Source organism: Podarcis vaucheri (assembly GCF_965113315.1).
Source record: "Podarcis vaucheri genome assembly, chromosome: 3".
Lineage (NCBI taxonomy): Eukaryota > Metazoa > Chordata > Lepidosauria > Squamata > Lacertidae > Podarcis > Podarcis vaucheri.
In genome coordinates, this window is record NC_138761.1 from 70,586,769 (window position 1) to 70,602,078 (window position 15,310).

At 40.4% G+C, this 15,310-nt stretch overlaps 1 protein-coding gene across 7 annotated transcripts in view; it reads left to right on the forward strand.

Annotated features, from left to right (window-relative positions):
- Positions 1-15,310, forward strand: part of FAM184A (family with sequence similarity 184 member A) — a 65,435-nt gene that overhangs the window by 41,371 nt on the left and 8,754 nt on the right. For 4 of the 7 annotated variants that reach the window (XR_014217806.1, XM_082216049.1, XM_082216050.1 and 1 more), the window contains 6 exons: positions 1,789-1,830; positions 8,439-8,651; positions 9,154-9,307; positions 11,718-11,845; positions 12,780-12,964; positions 13,469-13,615. Coding sequence is in view for 6 of the 7 variants with exons in the window: in XM_082216049.1 (XP_082072175.1) it covers positions 1,789-1,830; positions 8,439-8,651; positions 9,154-9,307; positions 11,718-11,845; positions 12,780-12,964; positions 13,469-13,615 (869 nt within the window). In the remaining variant the exon portion in view is untranslated. The remainder of the gene's footprint in view (positions 1-1,788; positions 1,831-8,438; positions 8,652-9,153; positions 9,308-11,717; positions 11,846-12,779; positions 12,965-13,468; positions 13,616-15,310) is intronic. The other 3 variants (XM_082216047.1, XM_082216046.1, XM_082216048.1) reach the window with 3 other exon arrangements.

The following is a 15,310-nucleotide window of genomic DNA, read 5'->3' on the forward strand; positions in this document are numbered from 1 at the left end:
ATTAGTATAGCTTAGGTTTTTTTGTTTTTTGCTTCGCACTAATCTGAAATAACTGGTGTCTGAATCATAAATCATGTATCCAGAAATGAAATTACCCATCATTTAATTTTTAAAATTGTATTGATCATATATATGTTGCATCTGATGTATATGGTGATGTACCACTTATACATGCTGACAGTACATCTTCAGCTTGTTAATAAATGGTAGGGGTGTGCATCGGCTCTGTGTACCCTGAATGTGAAACAGGGAAGGTTACAGTTTGTACTATAAACCAGGCTTCTTGAGGTGGATCACAGACTCCTAAGGCTTCTGTTACTCCGTGGCCTCTACTTTCCACACCCACCCTGCCCTCAAAAACCAAAACAAACTGACTGGGGAAACGCCAAGAGCTTGAGAGGGGAGTGGATAGAGAGGTGGGGGAGATGTTTCATTTTGATGGACAGGTCTTCCATGAATCAGTGTGAATAATTTCCCCAGGGTACTCCAATCACAGTGATGTGTGAGACATTAAAAACTGCTTCTTTTTCACAAAACAAGTCAATGAAGAGGTCTCTTTTGTACCCCCCAAAATCCATGGGGAGAGGCAGAAGCCCACCCTATCAATGACCCTTGGAGTAACAAGGGTCATTTCTTGGGAATCTACGCTATTTTTACATCATTGTTGCTGCTTTCCAAGAGTCTCATAGTACTCACTCTGAAATAGTAACATCTGCACTTGTAGGAGAACTATTACATGTATCATTCTGAAATTTTGCAGCCTTCGTCCTCTCTGAAGGTATGACCTATTCTACAAACTGAATCTAATTATGTCATAACATGAAAAAAATACTTGTTTTTAAGAAAATCAATTTGTAAAGATGCCGCACACAAAGTTCCCTAGTTGTATCTGCTTACAGTTAGGAAGGCTTAATCCACTAAGGAGGGGTTCCTATGCCTGCACATTTCATCCACTTCTGTGAAAAAAGTTATAGCTGTTTTAGTTTCCTGATTATAGTGGACAGGGGAAAAGAAAACTTAATTTTCAATAGGTTTAATTCGATCTCCAATAATGTCAAGTTGGAAAGACACAGAATGGTTCTGAAACAAATTGGACTGCTTCCCAAAGACAGATACAAATTGACAATTGTGACCAGTGCACACCCCTATTAAATGACATTAAAGTATTATATGTAGAATGTAATTTTGCTATGGATTGACAATTTAAAATACATATTTTAAGGAACATCCATAACTAAAAAAAAGTTTCAGTTGTGTTCCAAATTATTTACAGATTGGTTTGAGTTTGGCAATAAAATAGATGTCGATGTTTAATCATGTTGCCACCTTGTTTAAAACGATGGCAAAAAGTATGTCAAAATATAGCTGAACGTTTGTTTAAAATGTTTGAAGGGCTTTTGTTAACAAAATATTAATAGTGAAATGCAACAGATACTTGGCCATTCTTCCAGAGTATATTTACTGAAGTAGATGTGTCAATTTGGATCAAAGGAAAAAATTATTTAATACAGGAGCATGATAAAATCCTTGAGCATACACAAATTTCCTCCCAATATTTAACTCTTATAAAAATGGGACCACAAATTGTATTTATGTGATTTTAATATGTTCAGTGGATTTCCATAACAAGCCATAGCAAAAATGTTCTGTGTCAATTTCGCCCAATTTTCAACATATTTTTCCTTCTTAAATTAATATAATGTTCTGTGTTTTACTGTCCCTTCTTTATTCCATCTTCTTAGTTATTTCTGAATATTTCCCTTTATTCCTGTGATCTTTCCTTCATAGCGGCACTGTCTCGGTGAAGCTTTGCATAAATCTATCAGCAATGTAAGTGAGTTGCACTTACAATATGTACATGAGGGCATGCTTGCACTTCTCAGCTTGCATACTGGCCAGTGCTGCTTCAGAGCATTAGCCTTTGAAATAAAGAAATGTTGTTCAAGGGAAGAGTTTACACATTAATTTCATAAAAAGCTCTGCGCTGCATTCATTCATTCATTCATTCGTATGTGTATGTGTTAATATCATTTGACATTAAACATCACACAGTCATTTTATGTGATGTAAAAGCAAGCTTGCAGGCAGTACATTTGCACATTATAAAGCTTTTTCTAAAGCATGGAAATGTGTGGTACCGTGTTACAATTTAATATAAATAATGCAACTCAGTTATGGTTTGGCTACTATATTTCATTCTGTTATTTCTACAAAGATTTAAAAATCAACGAGTGGGATCTCATTGGTCACCAGAAGGTCATATGCTATTAAGTTTATGCACTACATACACACATGATGTAGCTTCTCTATCTTTCACTTACTTTGTCACACACATACATGGCTGAAAAGCCACTTGTGATGGTCAGGAGACCTTTCAGAGAGGTGTGTAATGCAATGGGCTGTGATGCAGCTAGGAATAAATCAGTTGTTCCCCTTTTTGCATAAGGAAGTGCCTTTCACTTCATTTAAGGCTGTTTGGATCCCAGCTAACATTTAAACATAATGTTTAGGAAAACTCCCTGGAATATTGACTTTGGTCTTTAGGATAATCAAAACAGTTGAAGATCCCCTGCGGCAGGGATGAGAAATGTACAGCTCTTCAGTTACTGATGGACTCTTATCTCCCTTTAGCCCAACAAGGCAGTGTGGCTAATTGTTAGGGTGGGCCGCAGCACGTTCACCATCCCTGCCCTGTGGCAACGAATTTATGATTTTTAAAAAAAGTTTGTAGGTAGAGCTTTTCCTAGAATGACTAACATAGTTTGCAGGTACAGGGTGTCCTTTTAGTTGCAGGCTTCATAGAGTTGCATAGTATTTTACAGCACAGATATCTGCTCAGAAATAAATCTCATTGAGTTCAATGGTGTTTGCTTCCACTGACTGGCTCTGCTGCTAGTGCCACTGCCTGCTAGGCAAGGCTTTCTATTTCTTCCTGTCTCACCCTTCCTGCCTCTCTTATTGGAAAGGGTTAGGTTAAACTTAGGGGGGGAAGTTACAGTAATGACAGTCACACAGTTGGAGAATCAGCTGCAGTAGAAACTATAAGAAAACAGGCTGTATGCATGTTTCTCCACTGCCTACTCTTGGCACAGTTTGGACTGCAGCGGTGGTTAATAATAAAAATAATATTTATTTAACATTATTTCTTAAGAAATAAACTGTTTAACTCAAATACATTTTGACAAAAACTTAAAATTTGTTCTTGTCCAAATGGAAAGACAAAAGAAGAGCAAAAAGGATATTTATACTGATTAACATAATTGGATTATTTCTATTACTGCATGTTAGCTTCGAAATCTACCTCATCACTGAATGGTTATATGAATGTAAAAGATCAATGCTGGGGAAACATTAACATTCTGTGCAATTTTAATAGGGCTCTTTATATGATGAGATATATTATGGATCACTAAAACTCTGCACAGTTACGGAACTTTTTTCATAATTTATTATCAGATTCTAGTAGGTTGGTTGCCATTGTGTCAACAATATAATGCAAGGATAGGAAATGAGACATTACAATAGATAACTAACAGAAGCAAAAGAAAAAGATTTTAAAATGTGGAAGCTTAAAATAGAATCTTTATGTACAATTTATTCATATTAAGTGCTAGGCAGCTAGTAATCCAGTCCACTTATTTAAGGTGACCAAACTGATTTTTATCATCCTTTTCTTCTACTTCAAAATGGGATAGCAAGTTTTAAAAATTGATTTATATGCATAAAAGAATATATTCCATGCATGCATGTATTACACGTAAAAGTTTGTCCGTAATTTTGCCACTTTTAATGGAACTTCGAATAGCATATATTCTTTACATAGTATCTGCCTCGATACGTTAAAATTGGTAATGATTAATTTAATTCATATAAGAAATACGTTGCTTCCAGGTTTTATTTAGAGAATTGGACTAATGTTCAAGTCTATTTGGTGATGTGTGAGCAGAAGCTGAATATATTAGGTATCACAACCAAGAGAAATGATTTAGGAGGAACTTTAATTGTAGACCTTGCACTGCAGGAACATATAAGTCAAGAGTAGAACTCTTGCTTAGGGCCTGTATAATGTGTAGCAAATAGAGTGGAACACAGCAACAGGAAGGGGTAGGACTACTGTAGATAGAAGTACTGTTTAAGGGTGGACAAGAATTTTGGAAGGTTGGGGAGTGTTTGAACCTCTCTCAGTTCAGAAAACGTTAAGCCTATTCCCTTTCAAATTTTGCCTTGGCAGCTTGTAATGGCTCCTCACCAGTTCTCTGATCTGCCAGTTTCCATCTTCCCCACTTAGCATGTGTCCGAAGAGGGATGTGATACATCAGCTAATGCTGCTTCTAAGCTTTATTTGCCAATGTGTAATCTGGGAAATGCAGACTTTTCTCCCTCTTGACTCACTCATTAATCAGGAAGGAAAACTGCAGTATATAGAATTAAACATTATTCTGAAATGAATATATCTGAGCATGCTCATAGTCCGCACTGCTGACACTGGCAAGTGTAGGGTTGTTGTTGTTGTTGCTTTTCACTCCTGAGTCCTGTTCCCACTGATAATGGAGGGTTTGTGTAACCTCTGGCCCATAGGCGTCTCCATTTGACCCACTGCATGGTTTGGCCCAAACCATGCCCACCCACCATCATATAATGTCTGTTGCAAGATAAGTAGACTCCCACAGTACCAAATACAAAAGGAAGAATTAGGAGTTTCTGAAGCAGATAGGGTGGTCATGTGTCCTACTTTACAGAAGACAGATCATCTATCTTGTCCAAGTCTAGTTTAAAGATAGCGGGTTTGAAGTTGTCCATCAACAGTTAGCATCTAGACAACAGACTGAGCAGACAGAAGCATTCTCTCTCTTTTTAGCAGTGTATAAGTGACCACCCTAGGAGGGGACATCCTGCCCCAGAATGAGTCTTTACATGATTTGTAAGGTTGTCAGTGAAAACTGAAGCTTTCCCCTAAGAATTCCCGCAAAAGGTTCAGAAAGAGCCATCCAATTCTGATGAAATAACAAAACCTTCCACTTTAATACAGGGAAAAGTATCTCTCTCTTCGCATTTATCACTTTCTCTTTGCTTGAAGTACATAATGTTGGACATGTCAGCCATTTGTGATCAGGAAATACGGTGCAGTTGGTACCTTGGGTTACAAACACCTCGGGTTACCAACACTTAGGGTTACAGACTCTGCTAACCTGGAAGTAGTACCTCAGGTTAAGAACTTTGCCCCAGGATGAGAACAGAAATTGCATGGCGGTGGCAGCGGGAGGCCCCATTAGCTAAAGTGGTACCTCAGGTTAAGAATGGTTTCAGGTTAAGAACGGACCTCTGAAACGAATTAAGTTCGTAACCAGAAGTACCACTGCACTTAAATAATTTGTAGTAGCAAAGTTAAGAGGCTACTCAAGTCCCTTTTGTTGTCAGGGCTCCTGCCCTAAATCTTTTGTTCAAGGTTGCTAGTTCCCACAGATACATAAAGAAAACCAAGAATGGGGGAAGGGAAATTCTGAATTAAAAATTTATCATGACTGCAAGTTAATTTTAGTGCAGGCACTAGAATTTGTTGCAGCGGTCTTTCAGCTTGCTCGTTTATATATGTAGTGTTTATATTAGCTTTTACAAAATCTGATCAGTAATTAGAATAATTGCTTTATTGTTTTACCTGTATCACACTGTAAATGTGTCTTCATTTAAAATCCTGCTATAATTTGCGAGTTCAATCTTTATATTAAATATTACCACTAATACATACCACTATCCTTAATATACTCACTTTTTTTGTACTGTTTTTGGGGGACAGGGGGCGGGTGGGTGTGGAGGACTCCCTGGTCCTGAATGGGGTAGCTGTGCCCCTGAAGGGCCAGGTGCGCAGTCTGGGAGTCATTTTGGACTCACAGCTATCCATGGAGGCGCAGGTCAGTTCTGTGTCCAGGACAGCTGTCTACCAGCTCCATCTGGTACGCAGGCTGAGACCCTACCTGCCCACGGACAGTCTCACCAGAGTGGTGCATGCTCTAGTTAGCTCCCGCTTGGACTACTGCAACACACTCTACGTGGGGCTACCTTTGAAGGTGACCAGGAAACTACAACTAATCCAGAATGCAGCAGCTAGACTGGTGACTAGGAGCGGCCACTGAGACCACATAACACTGGTCTTGAAAGACCTGCATTGGCTCCCAGTACGTTTCTGGGCACAATTCAAAGTGTTGGTGCTGACCTTTAAGGCCCTAAATGGCCTCTGCCCAGTATACCTGAAGGAGCGTCTCCACCCCACCCCCATTGTTCAGCCTGGACACTGAGGTCCAGCGCCGAGGGCCTCACTGCAAGAAGCAAAGTTACAGGGAACCAGGCAGAGGCCCTTCTCGGTAGTGGCACCTGCCCTGTGGAAAGCCTTCCCATCAGATGTCAAAGAAATAAACAACTATCTGACGTTTAGAAGACATCTGAAGGCAGCCCTGTTTAGGGGAGTTTTTAATGACTGATGTTTTAATGTATTTTTAGTCTCTTGTTGGAAGCCGCCCAGAGTGGCTGGGGAAACCCAGCCAGATGGGTGGGGTATAAGTAATAAATTTGTTTTGTTTTGTTTTGTACTATGAGCCACTGCAGACTAATGCAGAGCATACTAATGACTGCAATGATTTTATCAGTTAACTTTATCAATCTGGAAAACCATATGCCCCACTACTAATCTTAAAGGGCGTTCAGTCCACGCTGTTGTTTCATGTGAGTTCAGTCTTGGAATGGTGTTTCTCAAATCAAAATGACTTAGTAGCACCGTTGCAGAGTGATGTCATACCTCAGAAGCCTCTGCAGTGGAGCTTCATTTTTTGCTAGTAAGAGTGCGTGCTGGATTTAAAGTTGCACTCTCTTTTATTGCCTGATGAACTTGGCCTGGGTGGTGCTACATAACTCACTCTGTGAGAATCATTGCCCAGACCAGGAGTAGCCTGTGTGGTTTGTACATTGCTCTCTACCCTGCTAGTACCCATGTTGCCTATTACTGGGTGTGTAGAAAATAATCTACTGAATTGAAGGCTGCCAGTGGGCCTTTAGATTGATTTATGAAGGCATGAGCTATGCCACAAATTCATAATAATGGCATGTATTACAGCTGGGTTAAAGGATATGAATTTTCTTTAGAAGGTGCTGTAGAATTATTAGCATTGATTTTGGTAGTACATATTAGGCAAAAAAAATTACTGATATTTAGTCTCTTGACTGCGGTGATGGAACAGAATATTTTTTAATTGATAAGTAATTTCTCAACACAATGCTATGCATGTCTACATGCAAGTAAGTTCAATTGAGATGAATGGGGCTTACTCCCAGGTGTGTGTAGGATTGCAGTTACATATCTATACCCATTTTGGCTCACTTCAACCAGGCCAGGAAATGGGATGGTGACAGATTTTTCATTCCTCACCTCTGCTGTTTATTCCAATGGAAGGGACATTACTCCACCATATCCCCCCAGGGCTGATGAAGTTTCATGCCATTTTTGAAGGTGTGTAGGAGAAACAAGGGGGCTTAAAATCCTTTGGATCTTTGACTGCTCCTGATACGCACACCAAAATGCCTCACTTTGGCCCCTACTACCAGTGGGACACCTATATCCTTGAACTTTTCAGTGGGTGTATTGAGGTCCTCCAGCGGCTTAAGCACCATCCCACCATTAGGACACTCTCTCTGCCAGTGGTGCAGCACTTCAATTAACTTTCTGTGGCCACTAAACTGGCTTTCAGCTGGCTGTAGGATTGCAATCCACTAAAAGTGTATTGCACTTGACATTCAAACAGCTGGTGATGACACATTGCTAATCTGCATTCCATAAACTATGTGGTATTTCTTTGCTCATTAGTTATAGTTCATAGTAATACTTGATTAGGCATATACTGTAGGTGACATCCAGTGATGTCTGGCCAACTTCCCAACAAAATTGCTCACACAATGGGACTTTCCCTTCCTTTCCTCCCCCCTGTAGTCCATTGTACATGCACCCAGGTTCTGCTCTATAGGGTCCCCCATCTTTCTAGAGCAGATTTTGAGGACACTAGAAGCTGGATGGGAAAGGAAGAGAAAGTCCTGTTGTGCAAACAGAAGTCGACTTGCATGCAGTTGGGTATTCAAATTTCTATTAACCAGAATGTGTTACTAAGCAAAATAGGCCCCAATACAGAGAGGAAATGTTGAAAAATGCAAGAACATTTGTGAACACAGTATACCTGTAGTCTCTCCGCTGCCCACCAGCTTTCCTCTACCATATAAGAAACTGCTTGATGCAGTGTGGGAGGGCTCCTATTTGGCAAGGCAGGACACCACACTTGTGGATCTCTGTACTTCTCTGTATTGTGACCACAATAAAAAATCTCAAATATCTATCAGTAAATATAAACACAGTGTTTATAGTTTGAATTTCTAGTTACCTTTGCTTTTCTGTGAATTAGATCTCCCTGTTGAAGCAGAATCTAGAAATGCAGCTTTCCCAGTCTCAGACTTCAATGCAGCAACTTCAGGCACAATTTAGCCAGGAGCGACAGAGGCTGGCCCAAGAGATTGAAGAGCTAGAAGAAGAGCATCAACAAAGACACAAGTCCTTGAAAGAAGCACATATCCTTGCATTTCAGAACATGGAGGAAACAAAAGAAGAAGAGCAAAAGGCATGTTCATTCAGTATTTTGTAGCATCTTAACATTTTCAGATTTCAGTATGTTAAAATGAACTATGAGATATTACTCCAGAGAACTTCTTTATCTTCATTTGAGAACTCAGAAAGCACCCAAAGAAACGTACTGGGAGAAAGGCAGGGGTGGAGAGGCATAGAGGAAACTACACATGTGTGTTCTAACTTCTCTTGAACTGTAATGGGAGGGATGTGTAGAGGTATGAGTTACTCTTGAGGCCTTACCTCTAGGCTCAACCAAAGCCCTAACAACCCACATTTTGTCCAGAAAGTGGGAAAATGGAAAAGTGAGGGGGTTACACTCTAGGTTGTGGGATTGGAGTTACAAAAAAATAAAGGTAGCTGGTTAATAACAGCGGGTTGTTTTTATTATTATTATTATTATTATTATTATTATTATTATTATTATTAATCATTTTGCCTCATTGATAAGAATATTTTTCTATACACATAGAGCAATTCTTCTTTATATTTGCTAGGAACTTGAGGAACGTTTAAAACAGAAGCACTTAGAAGAACTTCATGCGCTGAAAGAAGCACACAGGCAAGCTATGGATGCTTTCAAACTAGAAATGGAACAGGAACTGCAGACTCTTCGCTTTGAACTAGAAGATGAAGGGAAAGCTATGCTTGGTACAGTATTTTCATGTGACTATTTAAAACATAAGCTATTACTTCTGGTGCAGAAGGCAGATGGCATGTGCTGCCCAATATACAGAAAAATGAAAATGGGTGGTTTCCCGTGTGTTGGGCTACATTTAGACTTTTTCTGAGGAAAAGCTGACTATTCTCTAAGTAGTTGATACTCAGAGTTTTATAGCACAATTTACCCATTTTATTGGTGCAGTATTGTTATTTATCACCCCCTGTTCAGGATAATGCTCCTGTTGTTGGTTTTTTTTAAATGGAAACTTGTGCCAAATTTGAGAAATACACATCTTCCTATGATCTGTTTCAGACAGATGTCTTGTGCTATCCCTCATCTTCCCTGTTTTGTCCCAGTCTTTCATTAATAGGCCCTTTTCTTCAGTGTTAAATTTGTGCATATCACCTATTCATATCACTATCAATCATTAATAATTCCTTTTAAAGAGCAAACTCATTGTCCCCGCGCTCACAAAAATAGAGCCAAAACTGGGTCACTGAGAAACAGCAGGAAAGTAGCAGCGTGCATGCGGGAATCCTGAGATTTGCAGAAGTACAGAAAATATTGGGGGGGGGGGCAAAAAGAGAGCAACCTGTAAACGCAAAAAAAAAAAAAAAGCCACTGAGCATGCTTAGTGGACACAGGGAGTCACAAAATGGTGTGTATCTGTGAAAAAAGAAAAACAGCCTTTTAAAAAGTACATAAATAATTGAAAACTGAAATAAAACTTTAAAGGGTCACAAAATGAGGCAGAAACTGAGTTGCTCTCACTGAATGTTATAGGCAACACTTATGTAACCACATTCCATGCAACTCACAATGGCTAACGTTTTCAAGCATCAAAATACTGCAGTTTGAGTGCCAGGAATGTAATAAGTATTTAGATTACCTTTGGCAAGAGTAGCCACATGGTGCCCTACAGATGAAGTGGACTGCAGCTCTCATCATCCCTGATCATTGGCAATGCTGGCTGAGGCTGATGGGAGTTGTAATATAAAGTACCATATTTTTCGTTCTATAGGACGCACATTTTCCCCTCCAAAAATTAAGGGGAAATGTGTGTGCGTCCTATAGAGCGAATGCAGGCTGCGCCGCTAAGCCCAAAGCCAGAACAGGAAGACGGAGCACTGCGGAGCGCTCAGTCTCGCTGCTCTAGCTTGGGGACGGCTGCGCTCACAGCCTCCCCAGGGCAGCGGGGTGTCTTCACCCCGCTGTCCTGCAGAAGCTAGCAAGGCTGTTCCCAAGCCAGAACAGCAAGACAGAGGGCTCCGTCTCGCTGCTCTAGCTTGGGGATGGTTGCGCGCAAAGCCTCTCCAGGGCAGTGGGGTGCCTTCACCCCGCTATCCTGCAGAGGCTAGCAAGACTGTTCCCAAGCCAGAACAGCAAGAAAGAGGGCTCCGTCTTGCTGCTCTAGCTTGGGGACGGCTGCACGCACAGCCTCTCCAGGGCAGCGGGGTGTCTTCACCCCGCTGTCCTGCAGAAGCTAGCAAGGCTGTTCCCAAGCCAGAACAGCAAGACAGAGGGCTCCGTCTCGCTGCTCTAGCTTGGGGATGGTTGCGCGCAAAGCCTCTCCAGGGCAGTGGGGTGCCTTCACCCCGCTATCCTGCAGAGGCTAGCAAGACTGTTCCCAAGCCAGAACAGCAAGAAAGAGGGCTCCGTCTTGCTGCTCTAGCTTGGGGACGGCTGCACGCACAGCCTCTCCAGGGCAGCGGGGTGTCTTCACCCCGCTGTCCTGCAGAAGCTAGCAAGGCTGTTCCCAAGCCAGAACAGCAAGACGGAGCCCTCCGTCTCGCTGTTCTAGCTTGGGGATGGCTGCGCGCAAACATCTGCAGGGCAGCGGGGCGCTGTGCTCCAAAGGCTTCAGGGATCTTTGAGGCTGGCAGTGGGGGAAAGCAGTGCTTCCCCCCACCGCCAGCCCCACAAGCTCTGGTGAATGTACCTTGAACACACCTTGTTTTAGAGGGGGAGAACAAGAAATAATTTTTTTTCCTGTTCTCCCCCTCCTATGGTCCCTTGCGTCCTATGGTCCAGAGCGAAAAATAGGGTATCTGGAGTTGTAATATGAAATATCACATTGCTTACCCTAGGTCCACTGCAGAGTAATAAAGTTCTGCAAGGTTTTTAATGCTTAATTTGGCATTCAGCACAATTTTAATATATAATAATAATTACTGTTACATTGATAAACATTTCCATTTATTCACTCATTTATTTATTGATTGTATGACAAAATTTAACATTTTTCAGCTAAAGGAGGCAACATAGCTGGAAAACAAATGTGTTTAAAACTATGTGTCTAGTCATTCCCCTAAAGCAATAAATGCATGGTTATACATATGTGTGGTTTGGGTTACTACTTGTAGAACTATACAAAAAAATCTGTTTATTATCTCCCAGCATCTTTGCGCTCAGAACTAAACCATCAGCATGCTGCAGCAATTGATCAACTAAGACATAATCATCAACAAGAACTAGCAGCTGCTAAAATGGAACTTGAAAGAAGCATAGAGCTTAGCAGGCACCAGGTATATATCTTCCACATAGCCAAAAGAGAGTAAATATATTTTAATTATAGGCACAGAGCATTTGTTTGCCGTTAAGAAAAATTGCAACTCCTTTAGTATCTGTTTAGTATACTGGCTCCTTTCAGTCAATATCATTTTTTCTATTCCAACTTCATAGACTAAATGCTGATGCTTATGTAGGCAAATGGCACCAACTATGGACAAGAGGGAGGTATCAGCTTGCCCAAGTGAACCTAGAGGTCTGCAGAAATGCAAAAATGGGAAGAGAGAAACCATAGGAGGTAGTTTCCCTCCAAAACAGCTAAAACAGAATTGTGCATGCATGAAAAACTGATCCATGGCAATTTCCATGCATTGCAAACAAGGTTTGATCTAGAAAATCCACCCCTGGTTTTCAGTTAATAATGCTCAAGGGAACCAGTGGGCAGAGACCACCTAATCTTGCAGAAAAATAACAGGAAGGTCAGAATGAATCTCAGTACCTCACCCAAAACCTTCCTGGGAAGACTGCACATGTGCACTTCACTTGTGCTGCTGGAGAGTATTTCTGGCAGCAGAGGGTAGCATGGAGGTGCTAGTCTTGAGCCTACAGGAAATTTGTGTGTGTGTAGAAAAGCACAGCTCTGTCTCTAAGTCCATAAGTACTTTTCATAATGATGGTTCAGCCCTCCCTTCAGCTCTAACATGATCACCATATTTTGCAGAGGAGAAGAAATAGGGCAAAGTAGGGGTGGGAGGTACAAATGCCTATCTATAGTTCTTTATATGTTGCCATTTGTAGCTTTTCTAAATTTAATCTGATTCTTTACTCTTATCTAGTAACTAGAAATATAAAAGTGGGAAAGTAAGTTATGTTTATTCAACCAGAAGCAAGTGCATCATATAAAAATACGTTATATAAAGTATTCTTAACTTATTGATACTTGCTTGATAGGAAAAAGAGTTTGTTTGCCGGATATCAGATCTACAGGATGAATTGAGGCATCGAGACCACCATATATCTGAACTGGATAAAGAGATTCTTTCTCTGCATGAGAACATAAGTGCACTAACCAAGGAACTGGAATTTAAAGGGAAGGAGGTTCTCAGAATACGTAGTGAATCCAACCAACAAATTAGGTATGGATATTTGCAATGTCAGGTAATATGTTCTGATTGATTTGGCAACCTAAAATTAATGAAGGGCCGTACTTGATTTTTTGAAATTTACCTAGAATATTTTAGGCAGTCAGATTCAAATTGCTAGATTCATATGCCCATTTGATGTCAGATGAAGTAACAGAGAAATTTAAGTTTTGGACTGCCCACAATATTTGCAAGTTGCAGAGTTTAGAGGACATTAGCTATTGGTAAGGTACAATCATAAGCTACTATTTAATATTTATTAAAGTGCCCTTAAGTATATTTTTGTTTACATTTCACCATGCTTATTTGCAAAGCATTAAAGGAGATGACTTTTTAGTGAAATAAGCTAGACGATTAGAGAAACAAAAATAGCAGAATTAGATTTTGTAGCTCTTTTCAGTGATGCTATGCACAAATCCTTTGCAAACATGGCAGGAAGTCAAGATGAACAAAGCTGGTGTAAGAATAACCTTTTTTAACATAAAATAAATTAAACAGGCTGCATGAACAAGATTTAAACAAGAAACATGAGAAAGAGCTGGATGTCATGACAGCAGACCACATCAGAGAAAGACAAAGCATGCTGGCAGATTTTAATAAGACCCAAGAGCTGCTCAAGGAAATTAATTCAGCTTTGCAAATTTCGTAAGTTTTATTACATTAAACCATTTCGTATGTGGGCAGAGTTTGAATGGAATGATCTACAGTATTACTCAGTAAATTATGATGGACATTGGAGAGACATGCACAAGTGGAGGAACTTCTCAAAAAGAAACCCAAACTTGTCTTTTTTTGGTGTACCCACTAACTTTGGTGGAATAATTTAGACACACCCACAGCCTTTCTGCAAAACAAGATAAAATATAGCATGTTAGAGAATAGTGCAATCCTATGCATATCTACTTAGAAGAAACCCTCATTGACACTGGTGGGTTTTAGGTAAGTATGGATAGGACTGCAGCTCAAAATACATTTAAAAGCCTGGGAGAACAAGGATAACGGTGTTGGCACCAGGCAAACTTTCCTGAGGAGGGAATTCCACAAATGTGTCACTTCTAATAAGGCTCCTTTAGCCTGTCATTAGTGAAAGAACAGTTAGGCAAAATATGGACATATATGAAAAGCCTTGAAAAGTTTAATTCTGAAAACTGTGTCTGATTTAATCTCTGTGTCTGATTCATCCTTGGCTGTCCCTTTTAAGTCAGTTATCCTTGTCTCTGTCCCTGTCTCTTTGTTTTCTTTTGTCCTGCAATAGCAGTAAAATGTAGTAGAAGAAAAAGAAAGTTTTGGTAGTTTTGTTTCAATTCTGCAGGGGTTTGTAGGAAGTGGAGTTTGCTGTTCTTCAGTGGACTGGTTCTGTTTTTATGAAATTATTATTTCTAACATAAAAATACCTTCAAACTTTCAATCCAAACTTAACAGCAGTGTTTCAGCTTTAGGTAGATTGCTTCAAGTGCTTGAATATGCCTCTAGATTAAAAAAGGAACCTTAACTTAAAAATTCAACATGGCTTGAAAGCTAGGCTTATAGTCCTTTTCTCTAACATATTCATTTTTCTGTGTGCAGGAGAGTATTCAGTCACATAAGAAGAGCTCTGCTGAATCAGACCAAGACCCATGTATTCCAGCATCCTGTTCTCATAGGGGCCAGCCAAATGTTTTTGGGAAGCCCACAAGCAGGACATGAACACAACAGTACTCTCACCACTTGTAGTCCTCATGAGCTAGCATTCAGAAGTATGCCACTTCCAATATTGGAGGGAGTTTACAGTCATCCTGGCTAGTAACCACTGATAGTGTCAGCCTCCAAGAATTTTCTAATCCCCTTTTAAAGCCACCCAAGTTGGTGGTCATCACCGCATCTTATGGTAGCGAATTCCATACATGCTGTATGAAGAAGTACTTCCTTGTGTCTGGCCTAAATCATCCAGCATTCTGCTTCATTGGGTGACCACGGATTCTAGTATTATATGAGAAGGCGGAAAGCTTTCTCCACACCGTGCATAATTGTATACAGTTCAATCATGTCCGCCACTTATTCACCTTTTTTCTAACCAAAAAAGACTTAAATGATGTAACCTTTTCAGAACCTTTTCCCAGCTTTACAGTACAGTCGTACCTTGGAAGCCGAACAGCTTAGTTCCCGAATGTTTTGGCTCCCAAACGTCGCAAACCCAGAAGTGACTGTTCCATTTTGCGAACTATTTTTTGAAGCCGAACGTCCGACCGGGCTTCCACGGCTTCCGATTGGCTGCAGGAGCTTCCTGCATTGCAGGGGGTTGGACTAGATGACTCTTGGGTTCCTTCCAACTATACGATTCTGTGATTCTAGGGAATGTGG